This window comes from Cibotium barometz, chromosome 38 (assembly GCF_041138505.1).
Source record: "Cibotium barometz isolate CiBa-2024 chromosome 38, ASM4113850v1, whole genome shotgun sequence".
In the NCBI taxonomy this organism is placed as follows: domain Eukaryota; kingdom Viridiplantae; phylum Streptophyta; class Polypodiopsida; order Cyatheales; family Cibotiaceae; genus Cibotium; species Cibotium barometz.
In genome coordinates, this window is record NC_141083.1 from 5,051,032 (window position 1) to 5,065,280 (window position 14,249).

At 45.2% G+C, this 14,249-nt stretch overlaps 1 protein-coding gene across 4 annotated transcripts in view; it reads left to right on the plus strand.

Moving 5' to 3' along the window:
* LOC147616268 (Polynucleotidyl transferase, ribonuclease H-like superfamily protein) overlaps positions 1–13,276 on the plus strand; it is a 76,749-nt gene extending 63,473 nt beyond the window's left edge. For 2 of the 4 annotated variants that reach the window (XM_086777284.1, XM_086777285.1), the window contains exons 13-15: positions 11,879–12,060; positions 12,178–12,470; positions 12,640–13,276. In XM_086777284.1, coding sequence (XP_086633410.1) covers positions 11,879–12,060; positions 12,178–12,470; positions 12,640–12,769 — 605 coding nt within the window. In that variant the 3' untranslated portion in view covers positions 12,770–13,276. The remainder of the gene's footprint in view (positions 1–11,878; positions 12,061–12,177; positions 12,471–12,639) is intronic. The other 2 variants (XM_086777286.1, XM_086777289.1) reach the window with 1 other exon arrangement.
* Positions 13,277–14,249: the final 973 nt, after the last annotated feature.

Here is a 14,249-nt window from a genome sequence, read left to right on the forward strand (position 1 = left end):
ATGCAGCTGGAGAGACCATCCTCCTCGCCGTCAAAATATGTCGCCCAACCGAACAGTATACTGGAAAAAGGTGATCTCTGTGGCCTCAAGGGATGCATAAGGATCATGCCACTCGTACTCGCCAGGGTCCCACTGGAGCCGGGCCAAGGGGCGCGCTGCATATGCCCATATACGCCAATCAGAGTGCACATCTGCAGGGTCTGGGTCAATATGCCACTTTCGAGAAGCGGCGGCCACCACCCGTATCCTCTAAAAGATGCACTCTGCAACCAAAGGCGACTCCACCTCCACTCTCTGAAGTCTGCCCTCATCTTGGATCTCATAGTAGAGGCATCTGCCATCCTCAGTGCAAGCTCTGACAGCAATCAGGATCTCCAACTGAGTAAAGGCTCCCATCCACTGTGGGGCCACGGGCTCGAGAAGCGCGAACCACTCCTCTATGAGTGCCTCGTGAATGTCATCCTACATAATCAACCCCCCTCTGAAGTGACCCAGCCTCTCCACCTGAATCTCCTCTGGGAGACTGCAGAAGGCCTGCCAGTCTCCAAAACTGCGTGCTGGGCCTGCCCGCCAATGGTCCCCAGGCTAGACGAGGCCGAGAACCCAGCATATGACCCTGCTCTGTGCGAACCGCTGGGCTCTAGATGAGCGGCTGTCTGGCCCGCTCCTCATCACAAGAAGGAGGTCTCTAAGAGAGCCCCAGTCTCAGCAACTCCCAAGCTCTCAGGATGCTCAAGGCAAATCTGTCCTCCCATCCTCTACTAAGGTTTGTCCTCCTCATCTCTATGAAGATTCATCGTATCTCTGGTGCCCAAGTACCCCCTGCTGGGGGAGCTCGAGCCTGCAGCCGTTGCAAAAGAAGCTCTTTCCAAGGCTCTGCGCCTGGAAGCAGCCCCCGAACAATAAGCTTCCCCAATAAGGCTCTACTCTGATCAACAGGATCTATAATGCCCAAGCCTCCCTGGGCCAACGGAAGTGTAATAACTGCCCAAGCAACCTTTGCCCTGGCTGGCTGACCGTCCCGCCCAGACCAAAGAAAGTTCCTGATCAGCCTCTGTACTTGGCTGATACAAGAGCTCGAGAAGATCCAGCAAGACGTAATGTACCACATGGTCGCTAAAAGCACCTGATTTGCCACCACCACCCTCCCAGCCAAGGATAGCCGAGCTGTACTCCAATACAAAAGCTTCCTCCGAATGCTCAGAAGAAGCGGGACAATTTGCTACTCAGGTGACAAATCTAGTCCAATCTGGCATCCCAAATATCGCACTGCTGTGCCAGGAGGAATCCATCTAAAACCCGGGGTGGGCTCCATGCCGGAGTGGGAGCGCTACTGATCCAAAAGGCCACTGTCTTGCGCCAATTGATCAATGCTCCCGAAGCTGCACTAAAAACCTGGAGTGACTGCTCTGCCTGCTGAAGATTGGCCTCCTGGCCATGCGAAAATAAACCCGTGTCATCAGCAAACTCAACATCGAGCAGGTTCTTCCCCCTGACTGGGAGCTGGAGTCCTCTCAAACCAACCTCCTCTGCCGTCAGATACATGCTCATAGCCTCCGCAAAGAAGAGAAAAAGAAACGGGGCGAGAGGACACCCCTGACGGACTGATCTGGTCAACTCAAAACTCGGCCCCCTTCCTCCTGCAATCAGCACCTGGCTACGAGCTGTGGAATATAGAGCCGCCACCCCTCGAATCCAACCTGGCTCAAAGCCCAGGCGAAGCATAGTGCCCTCTAAGAAACCCCAATCGACTCTATCGTATGCCTTCTTAAAATCGAGAAGCATCACGACCAAGTCCTCACCAAGAAATCTAGCTCGGGCCGTCGCCTCCCAGAAGGTGAAAATGTTGTCAAGGATACTACGCTCCTTGACGAATCCTGTCTGGGTAGCATGAATCAACTCCCCCAGGAAGGGCTGGATCCTCAAACTCAAGGCCTTTGCCAAGACCTTGTAGACAGTATTGAGGATCGTAATAGGTCTCCAATGCCGAATATCATCTGATACTCCCTCCCCCTTGGGGATAAGAAAGATCAAGCCCTCTGTAAAGCTCTGTGGCATCACCCCAGTGTCCAAAACATACTGAAAGCCCCTGCGGAGGCCTGGCCCCAAAAGGTCCCAATAGTGCATAAAAAAGGCAGGCGTCAATCCGTCCTCCCCTGGGCAACTACCATGCTTAGACATAGAGCCTCTGTGCCATGCTCATATGTAAGCCCGTAGACAAAAGACAACCTATAATAATAGTGACGGAGATACATGACAAATACACATAATCATTGAGTTGCATCCTCACTCGTAGCTTCCTTTAGCTTGGTCAAATGGGCTTCCTTCAACTTTGACTTTCCCTTAGCGTGTGGGAAGTTCATCCTCATGTGCCCTTGCTGACCGCACATGAAACACTGACCCTCCTTAATGTAGTGGTAGTGGAGTGTCTACTTTGCATTCGTTGCCCTCTTTGAATTGGGCTCTCTTGGAGTCTGGGTTTGACTTTGGTTTCTGCTGGAGTCTGAGAATCCTTTCCATGCTTGAACTTTTGTTTATGTTGGGATCCTGAGTGGTCATTCTAAGAGGGTTGTTGGGGTTTCTTTGGTTATTTCTTAGCCACGGTCTCATCATAAATTTTGTCATATCGAATAGCATCATCCAATGTCTTGCTTCAATTATTCTTGATATGGAGCTGATATTCATCAAGCAATCCATCCACAAAGAATCCAAGAATAGTAATAGCATCCATGTGAGTTGCCGGAGCTTGCAACTCTCTAAACTTCTGTAGGTAGGTATCAAAGGGCATATTCTTCATTTCCAAGTTTTTAAACTTGGAGATAATGTCGTACTCATCCTTAGCTTGCAAGAACTCTTCCTGGAAAACTCTCTCAAAATCCACCTAGATTGTAGGTTTCATGTGTAACTCTTTACCTTTCCTGCCAGGAACCCTTGTACCATTTGCATCCTTTATCCTTGGGCATAGTTATTTCCGTATGTCAAATGACGCCATATCGTATGGAATACTATATGGTACAATGCCATACGATACCGTATGGTCTTGTACAAATTTTTATTTTTTTTTTGATTTTTTTAAATTTGTTTTTTTTTTTTGGTTTTTGGGTGATGGTCTTGTTTTTGCTTGCCTATGGCTGTTTGAGCTTCCTTTGTACTATGATGCTTCCCTCCTTTTTAAGATACTCCATATCTCGAAATTGGAAATACCTAAGTTTATAAGTTATTTTTTTAAAACATCGTACTTTATGGTACAATAAGATTCTTTTTATATCATACCGTATTTCCCTAAGGACATAGTTACCGGGGGGGAGGGGGGGGACTCCTATGGGTGGAGCTCCCACAAATCAAGCCTGCGGTGTGAATTCCTAGATCACTGAGTCATGCTCGTACGCAAGCCTGTATTGCTTGGTTGAGTCTCTGTCAAATCCCCACGGATCTTCCCTCGTGATCGATCTTGGTTCGAAACTCGAATCCTGCAAACAAACGAACAACAACAACAAAGGGGGTGCAGGCCTGACTCACCTCCCAACCATGACAGCCGTGGGCGAGCCCACAGTCTTGGCTGTCCCCTCCGAGCCACGAGCTGAGCTAACTAGGTTGACGTACCGACCAATCTCCTCCTCGCGACGTCCCATACCGCCACGAAGCTGCCCTCGTCGCGGGCCTCAAGATTGCTGCCGGCCTCGGCTGCATAAAGCAGGTGCACGTCTGCACTAGATCCAGGCTCCAAGACCATAGAGCTCTCACAAACTCGCGAGACTCTCTATATTACAATAGCTAACCTTGGCCACCCTTTTATAGGCTCTTGGCCGGTCATCGGGCGTCCACACTTGGCCGCCCGCCCGTCCATACTTGGGTGCCCGCCCGTTAGTATATCCCTAACTCAGCTCGTCAATCAGCCTGCCTAGTTCCAAGCTTCCCCAAGCCTCGAAACTAGTCTTGCATGCGTATAGCACACGGTAGATACGCACTGTGCACATGACATACTCCCCTTCCTCTAATAGCTCACTCCTGAGCTCACTAAAAAGCCAGGGTAATCTCTCTGAAGAGAAGTCAGTGTCTCCCATGGAGCGTCCTCCTCAACATGATCCTTCCACTTGATCTTGTATTCCGTGATAAGCGTATGACGCAATCTTCGTTCACGAAAGCCAAGAATCTTTTCAGGTTCGTGCGGAACAAATGTCATGTCCTGGACATCTATAATTTCTTGAGGAGTAACTAACTGATCTGCTCCACCCAGTACTTCCTTAAGTCTACTGACATGAAATACAGGATGAACTTTCACATGAGAAGGCAAATCCAATTCATATGCAACTGAACCAATCCGTCGTGTAACACGAAATGGTCCACAGTATCTAGGGGATAATTTCGGAGATCTACCTGTCCGTAAAGTCTCGGAATCTTTCGGAACTCGCAAATACACCATCGTTCCTTCAGAGAACTCTCTAGGTGAACGATGTCTATTAGAATAAAACCTGTCTCGGTCTTGAGCACTTCTAATAGATTCCTTTGTAACCTGTAACATTTCCTGCATATCTTCCAAAAAATTACGTGCTGCATCATGCTGAAGTCCTGAGAATCCTACTGTAACAGGTGATCTTGGTTGAAAACCATACATAAGCATGAAAGGACTAAACCCTGTACTCGTATGCTTAGTACTGTTATATGCAAATTCTAACATAGGAAGATAATCCTCCCATGAACTTTGTCTTTTGGATACATATGCTCGAAGCATATCCTCCAAAATCTGACTCACTCTTTCAGTCTGGCCATCAGATTGAGGATGATCAGAGGAACTCAAATTCAAAGTTGTTTCCAACTTCTCAAAAACAAGTTTCCAAAAATCACTCGTAAACTTAGAGTCCCTATCACTGACTATGTCCTGCGGTAACCCGTACAGTCTAAACAATTGCTCGATAAACTGCCGAGCTAATTGCGTAGCTGTAATAGTCTTCCGGGTCGGTAAAAATCTAGCCATCTTTGTCAAGCGATCTACCACAACCCAAATAGAATCGTGGCCTTGATGTGTTCTTGGCAATCCGGTAATAAAATCCATGGAAATACTTTCCCACTTATTACCTGGGATTTGCAAAGGATGCAACAACCCAGCCTGTCTAAAGCGTTCAGCTTTATTTGCCTGACAAATCTGACACTTGAGAACATAATCTTCTACATACCCTTTCATCTTCGGCCAATAAAAAGTGTGTTTCACTAAAGATAGTGTCCTGTGTACCCCAGGGTGTCCAGCAGAAGGGGCGTCGTGACACTCCCTCAGAATCTTGGATCTAATGTCCGGGATCTGTGGTACACAAATTTTGTCATTACGGAATAATAAACCATTCCGAATCATCCACTGACCTCCTGCAGCCTGAATGGTAGACTGCGCAGTCACCGAGTCTTGGTCAATCAATGAGCTCCTGTCCTGGATCTTCTGCCAAAATGGAGCAAAATAACTATCAGTCCTGCAAAGCCCTCTCAATGACTGAAATAAGTCAGTAGAAATCTCGGTGAACGACAAAGAATTCACCTCTCTAATCCGACTAAGCGCATCTGCAATATTATTCATGGACCCTTTCCGATAACGGATCTCAAAATCAAAATCTTGCATTAACTCTGCCCAACGAGCTTTCCTACCTCTCAAATCGTCCGCATCACACACATACTTGATTGACTGATGATCAGTCAATACCACAAACTTGGAGCCATATAAATAATGTCTCCAAACCTTGAGAGCATGAATCACAGCATAAAGCTCCTTCTCAAGGGTTGGCCAACGAGATTGAGTGTCGTCTAGCTTTTTACTTTCAAAAGCAACCGGTCTACCATCTTGAAATAAAGCAGCCCCGATAGCAGTCACTGGCTTCAGTTTCAAGAACATAAGGCCGACTAGGATCAGGCAATGCTAAGATAGGTGCTTCCTTGACTTTATCTTTCAAAAGTCTGAAGGCCATATCCAAATCGTTATTCCAAGTGATAGGCTGATTGGACTTACGTCCACGACCTTTCAATAAGTCGGTCATCGGTAGTGTGAGTTGAGAGTACTCCCGTACAGATTGGACTTACGTCCACGACCTTTCAATAAGTCGGTCATCGGTAGTGTGAGTTGAGAGTACTCCCGTACAGATTTCCTAAGAAAAACAACAAAACCGAGAAAAGAACGAAGTTGTTTCACTGTTCGTGGTATAGGCCAGTCCAAAACCTTCTGAACTCGGTCATAGTCAATGCTCAATCCATTTCTAGTGATCTTGTGTCCCAAGTAAATGATGTCGGTCATAAAGAACTCACATTTACTCAATTTAGCATATAGTTGATTCTGTCTTAAAATAGATAAGACAATCATGAGGTGTCTGACATGATCCTCAAGAGTACGACTATAAATCAAAATATCATCCAGGAACACCACCACAAATTTCCCCAAATGTTCACGAAAAAGATCGTTCATCATTTGCTGGAAAGTGGCTGGAGCATTGGTTAACCCAAAAGGTAATACGAGAAACTCGTAATGGCCATACCTAGTCCGAAAGGCGGTTCTTTCGACATGCCTTTCATGAATACGTATCTGGTGATAGCCAGTACGTAAATCTATCTTCGTGAAATATTTCGCTCCTGCTAACCGGTCAATTAGGTCATCTGATCTAGGGAGAGGATAACGGTTCTTAATTGTCAGCTTGTTCAATCTCTTGTAATCTATACACATTCTCCAAGTATTGTCCTTCTTTCTCCTAAGCAACACAGGTGCACCCCAAGGTGATTTACTTGGACGGATCTGGCCCATCCTCAAATAATCTTCGAGTTGTTTAGCCAACTCATCTTCCTCAGCTTGGCTCATCCTATAAGGTGGAATACTCACAGGATGAGCACCAGGGATCAAGTCAATACGATGATTTACTGCCCGTTCAGGTGGTAAACCCGATGGCAATTCCTTAGGAAATACATCTTGAAACGAATCAAGTATCTTCTGTAATTCTTTGCTTTCAAACACACTTAATTCATTCACATCCATGGAAGGGATGAGAAAAGAAGAAAGTGGAATCAAGACACAATGGAAAGCGGTGTACAAAGAAGAATTCATTATATTTCCAAAATCAATTGTATTTACAAGAGGTCCCTGAGAGGGATGGATACAATCACCTAAAATACTATACTTGGTGTCCCTATGCTGAAAAGAAAAAATATGACTAGACCAATCTATCTGGACATCAAGAGTCTTAAACCACTCAATCCCTAATAACAAGTCTACATTTTCCAGATGCATAACATAGCATTCCAGAGTATCTTTGTAGTCCTGAATCTGGATTGGAAGCATCTCCACCTTGCGATCCCAAACTTGTCTGCCCGCAGGTAGACGTACCTCATAGGTATGGTCGCTGAGTGTCGTATCAAGACTCAATTTCTGCACAAGTTTGTAGTTAACAAAGTTATGCGAACTGCCAGGGTCTAAAAGAATGTGAATTTTATGGCCATTCACTTCTCCATAAACTCGGAGAAGATCATGCATGCCAAATACCTTAGAATTGAACAGACAATCAGAACAAGTACTAGGACGAGAGAGTACATTAATTGACGTACCTGTCAAAGACAACTGGTTAGCTGCCTTTGGCTTGGGTCCTGCGTTTGACTTGGTACTCTTTTTCTTCGGGCACTCATTACGCATGTGTCCTTTTTCTTCGCAGATGAAACAACGTCCTTCCTTCTTGAGCTTCAAAGCCCTAAGGAGTCGTTTCTTCTTCGCTGGTGTCGAACTTGTACTCTTCGAAGGTTGGTCCGAAGACTTGCCTTCAGTCGTGTTAGCCATAGGTGTGGAGAACTTTCTTTTCTGCTTGTTCCCCTGCTCGGTAACGGGTTTCGATTTGGAAGAGACCATTGTATCATCATAGATACGAGCTGAATGAATGGCCTCGTCCAAAGTTTTACATTTGTTATTTTTAACCTGTAATCGGTACGAGTCTGGTAAACCAGCTACGAAAAACCCCAAAAGAGTAGTGGGATCCATCTTTGTAGCCTTCATCTGCAAGTCACGAAATTTCTGGAGGTAGACCTCATAAGTGAGGTGCTGCGAGGTCATGGTCAAAGCTGAAAACCGGGCAACAACATCATAATCATCCTCTTTCTTGAGGAATTCTTTCTTGAAAATATCTTCAAATTGTGCCCAAGTCGTTGGCTTTGGGTTCAGTTCCTTCCACCAAAGCAAAGCTTTGCCGGACAAGAAACCTGCTGCTAACTGTATCTTCTTTCCATCATCATATGGATGAAACTGAAAGTGAACTTGCCACTTGTGTAGCCAAGTGTCCACGATCTCCTTGGTTCTCTGCTTTTGCTCGCCCCCGAACGGTTCCGGAGTAATATTGGGGCCTAAAGCTGAAGCCAAGGTATCCATTCCCGAAAAAGTAGAGAGGGTAGTGGTCAATAGAGCGATGGAGTTCTGCAAAGCCTGCATCTGGGCTGCGATTTGTGCCTGACGTTCCGTCGAAGAAGCTTCGAGAGCTACTTTGAACGCTTGGAAATCTGATTTTGACACAAACTCGTCAAAAAGATCGGCATCAGTGCCTTCCGTAGCCGGCAAGCCTTCGCGTTCCACGAGGGGCTCCAACTCTGATTCTTGGGTCGACATCGTGAAGAGGGTACGCGGGGAGAAAATTCGATCTTTGCACAATGAAAGTGCGAGCGAACTCGAGAGCTTGAGAGCTTGAGAACTTGAGAACTCGAGAGATGTGTGGCAAGAAATCCACGTGAGGGGGTTTATAAAGGTTTCCCAAAAGCCAAAAATCTACAAAAGCTAGGCTTAGCTTTTGCTTTAGCTTTTGTGTTTTTTTTTTGGAATATATATATATATATTTTTTAATATATATATATATATGGATATATATATATTCTCTTTTCTTAAAAAAAATAAAACACTTTGGAAACCTTAGAGAGGGGGGTTCTTTTAAAATTTAAAAATTTTAACCTCCCCTAAAAAAAACAAAAACAAAAACGAAAGCATAAAAAAAACGTAATGCTTTACTTGTTTTTTTTTTTTCGCTTCCCTCCTGGATTAGCCCGACGGCGCATGCTGTCGTCACTGCTGCCTGCGCCAGAACCTGCCTGCGTGTCGGCTGCTGGAAACTCGGCGCCTGCACGAAACCTGCACTGGCCGCCTACAAGGCATGGTTAGGCGCCTGCGTAGGCCTGGGCGCTGCCCGCCTGGCCTGGGCACCAGCCCGCCTGGCGTAGCCTAGGCGCCTACATGGCTTGGCTGCCTGGCCACCCGGCGTAGGTCTGGGCAAGCCTGGGCGCTGCCCGCTTGGCCTAGGCGCCTTCAGCCCGCCTATTACCACTGCCTGCAGTACACGCCAGCGCCAGTGCACCAACTTGCCAGCGTCAAATCATGTCTCTCGTCCTCACTCTCTCTCTCTCGTTCAACAACGAAAAGCAAACTTGCTTTTTCGTTTTTCTGTTTCTCTCCCTGCAGGTTAAACGACTGCACAACAATTCACCTCTTCTTTGCAAAAGCATGCAACCCTACTACACTACCATCTCCCATCAACAACATGGGTTTCTTTGATGAAGGAAAACACATACAAAATCTGAAAACTGCAGTATGCACAGAAAAAACAGCAAGCTTTTTTTTTCACATACCGTTCTTCGACCTCTTCTTCTCTACCTACCGACTTGCTCGTTCACGAGGTATGCTCTGATACCACTGTCAAATCCCCACGGATCTTCCCTCGTGATCGATCTTGGTTTGAAACTCGAATCCTGCAAACAAACGAACAACAACAACAAAGGGGGTGCAGGCCTGACTCACCTCCCAACCATGACAGCCGTGGGCGAGCCCACAGTCTTGGCTGTCCCCTCCGAGCCACGAGCTGAGCTAACTAGGTTGACGTACCGACCAATCTCCTCCTCGCGACGTCCCATACCGCCACGAAGCTGCCCTCGCGGGCCTCGAGATTGCTGCCGGCCTCGACTGCATAAAGCAGGTGCACGTCTGCACTAGATCCAGGCTCCAAGACCATAGAGCTCTCACAAACTCGTGAGACTCTCTATATTACAATAGCTAACCTTGGCCACCCTTTTATAGGCTCTTGGCCGGTCATCGGGCGTCCACACTTGGCCGCCCGCCCGTCCATACTTGGGTGCCCGCCCGTTAGTATATCCCTAACTCAGCTCGTCAATCAGCCTGCCTAGTTCCAAGCTTCTCCAAGCCTCGAAACTAGTCTTGCATGCGTATAGCACACGGTAGATACGCACTGTGCACATGACAGTCTCTGTATGCAACCATGCTTAGACATGGAGCCTCTGAGCCATGCTCATATGTAAGCTTGTAGAGACAAAAGACAACCTATAATAATAGTGATTGAGATACATTACAAATACACATAATCACTCAGTTGCATCCTCACTCGTAGCTTCCTTTAGCTTGGTCAAATGGGCTTTCTTCAACTTTGACTTTCCCTTAGCATGTGGGAAGTTCATCCTCATGTGCTCTTGCTGACCGCACATGAAGAAATGACCCTCCTTAATGTAGTGGTAGTGGAGTGTCTGCTCTGCATTCATTGCCCTCTTTGAATTGGGCTCTCTTGGAGTCTGGGTTCGACTTTGGTTTCTGCTGGAGTCTGAGAATCCTTTCCATGCTTGAACTTTTGTTTATGTTGGGATCCTGAGTGGTCATTCTAAGAGGGTTGCTAGGGTTTCTTTGGTTGTTTCTTAGCCACGGTCTCATCATAAATTTTGTCATATCGAATAGCATCATCCAATGTCTTGCTTCAATTATTCTTGATATGGAGTTGATATTCATCAAGCAATCCATCCACAAAGAATCCAAGAATAGTAATAGGATCCATGTGAGTTGCCGGAGCTTGCAACTCTCTAAACTTTTGTAGGTAGGTATCAAAAGGCATATTCTTCATTTCCAAGTTTTTAAACTTGGAGATAACGTCGTACTCATCCTTAGCTTGCAAGAACGCTTCCTGGAAAACTCTCTCAAAATCCACCTAGATTGTAGGTTTCATGCGTAACTCTTTACCTTTCCTGTCAAGAACCCTTGTACCATTTGCATCCTTTATCCTTAGGCATAGTTATTTCCATACGTCAAATGACGCCATATCATATGGAATACTATACGGTACAATGCCATACGATACCGTACGGCCTCGTACAGATTTTCAAATTTTTTTTGAATTTGTTTTTTTTTTTTTTTGGGGGTAATGGTCTTGCTTTTGCTTGCCTATGGCTGTTTGAGCTTCCTTTGTACTATGATGCTTCCCTCCTTTTTAAGATACTCCATATCTCGAAATTGGAAATACCTAATTTTATAAGTTTTTTTTTTAAGTGTCATATTTTATGGTACGATAAGATTCTTTTTTATATCATACCGTATTTTCCCATACGGTATTGTATTGTACGAATTGTACGGTATTGTACCTGGCAACTATGTCCTTAGGGAAAGGGTCACCTTTGGAGTATGGAGTCAATTGTCTCTTGAGTCCTCTGCTTTTTCTCCCCCGTGTAGGGCTCTGGAGTAAAAGAGAGTGCAACCAAAGTTGTCCCAGCTCCCCTTGTTGTCACTAGACCCGCCAAAGTTTCTTGTATAACAACCATGGTGTTAGTCAGGTGCGTAATCCGCTGCTCTAACAAGGTCATCCTAGTCAACCTTAGTGACCAGTGCATGGTTATTATGACAACTGAGATGCACATTAGAGTCTGTTGTTTTGGTTTGAAAACTGTTATAGATTGTCCTCTCCTAACAAGACTTATGCTTTCTATGCTGGGTGTATAGAATGCACAAATACAGCTTTGTGCTTGTCATTTGATGCTTTGATTCAATGCTTGCCATGTTTGTAATCTGTACTTGCCTATGTAGAAACAGATCTTACAAAAATGGTTATTGTTTTTTAAGGTCCTGATTTCGGGAAACGTACAAATTTTTGCAAGGAGAACTTATTGTCTGTCCTCAACAAGCATGGCAACCAATGCTCAGTGGTTGATAGAAGACCCATGCTGCAGCGCTATGCTGTTGGGCCTTGCCATGCTATACCTTGCACGACAGATGATGAAGCCCTTTTGAAGGCCAAAAAGGAGGTAAATTGAGCACTTTTTTGTTTCTATAGTTGAAAAGAACTTCCTTTGGTTGGTTTATTGAAGGAAAAAAAGAATATATTTTCTAAGGTTATTGCCACATTTATGGGATTCTTCCAGGTAGGAAACAAACGCAGGAATTTTGTCTGGGTGCAGTTTTCAGACTTGCAGTTGTTTTATGAAGAACAAGCAAAAAGTCTTGCTACATTGACAACCCATGCAGCTCAAATGGCTGCCCTAATGACGTGCAATGTAGCATTGGAAAAGGCAAACGTTGAGAGGCAGGTGACTACAGAGCTTCAAAATGTGTTGCTTCAACTTGATGATCGTGTCAAGCAGCTATATGGTGCCCTTTTATCCAATACAATGCTTATTGTTGCCTCTGGACATGGTGACACAGCTACTGTCAGGAGGTGAGAATATCACTCGTATATTCTATTCAGTTTGCACCTTGATTGTAGTAGTCTCAGCCATTGACATGATGGAAGCCTTCAGGGCCTAAGTTTCAATTCGATGCTTTCCTTTTTCCAAGACACTTTCAGTTCACACCAAACACTGTTTTGTGCTGTTCTTAAATGCCAGGTTGCGACAACTCACCAGGGACAAGCTCCTTGACAAAGAGGAGGGAACACAAAGGTCATGGGCATCCCTTCTTGAAGATATCCAGGCAGAGGCAGAGACAGCAGTCGCCTTCGTGTGTATAAAGCAGTGATTCTAGCATGCAGGGATATAATTTTTGGAAAGTGAATAAGGTTTTTCACAAGTATCATTTACAAGTCCGTAAGTGAGATTAATGGTCGAGCATGAACGATGGTCTCTATAAGAAGATACTCATTGAGTGACAGAAAGTGACTTAAATTCTTCTCGGTGTGGTGCCTTGCAACTGAAGATGTTGGTCATGTTAGAAATGTGATCTTGTAAGCCTATGTGATTGAGCAGGAGCATAGTTTTTAATTTGATGAATGTGTAAGATCTAAAGGACCTTATGTCGAAAGGCTATTTGGTGAGAAGAGGTGAAAAGTAGTATGATGCATAGCAGTGGTGATGTTGTGGGTACATGGTAGCCACATGGATTGAATGGAGAGAGTCACGGAAAAGAACACGGTTCTAGATGCTCACTTCTTGGGCTATAAAACGATGTACATGCCCCCGGTTAGAGGCTTCTGAATAATAGATTGAAGGGATTTGTGAATCCTTAATCTTATTATTATTTCTTAATTATACCTTAATTATTATTGACTTTCTGTTCTAGAATTTCCTTTCTCGTGAAATTTGCACATGCTAGGATCAAGGCAGATGGTTTTTTTTTTTGGGTTGGGGGGGGGGGGGGGGTTGTTTCTGGGCTGCTTTTCTCGTCATTAGTAACAAGGGTTCTTGCTCTTTTCTCAACATTGAGAAAGAGATTTGTGGGGACAGCAACATCTGTACATCCTCTCAGCTCGCTGTCGGCTCAAATTTATTGAGAGAGAGAGGAGAGAGAGAAGCGGCAGCCAGAGCATTAGAGATCCCATTGCTGTTGCTCCATCACGGAGAAGCATTCCTGCTTGTTGGCAAAAGCAACGAAGCCGCCACCTCAACACATCTACTCTAGAATTAGAAGATCAAGTCAGTGCGAGCAGTTGTATCCATGTTTTAAACAGCCTGCTGAGAAAGCCTTCCCACGCAATGTATTACTCTCTATCTCTAAGCTCGTTTTTTTTTTTTGTTGGGCAAGAAAAGAGACTTCTTTCAAGTATGAAAGAATCAATACAGAATCATGGCTGGAAACTTGAAATCCTAGTGCAAGGTAATCATAACCAATCAGGGGCGCGGTGATATGCCACGAGAGTCTAGTGGGAGTTGAGAGAAGAAGATCCGATGATCCCTGTCTCACGAAGAGAACGCGCTTTGCTTGCGTTGATCTATAAGATCCTTGTATACGGGCACAAGCGGCCATAAGGGTATGAATAATCTCTCTCCAAACGGTGGTTACCACGATCATCTCTGATAAAATCATTCCACATAATTGGCTGTCTGTTTGCCTCATCCTTTGATTTAAGGCGTGAGGTGTCTCATCTTACTCCAAGCTTTGGAAATAGCTGACATGAGGGGAGACGAAGGTGCTCTACAATCTACTGCTGTGAAGATAAAACGTACGTGGGGCATCCAGTCCACGAGGCGTACATTTGAAATCTGAGAGAGAGAGAGAGGTT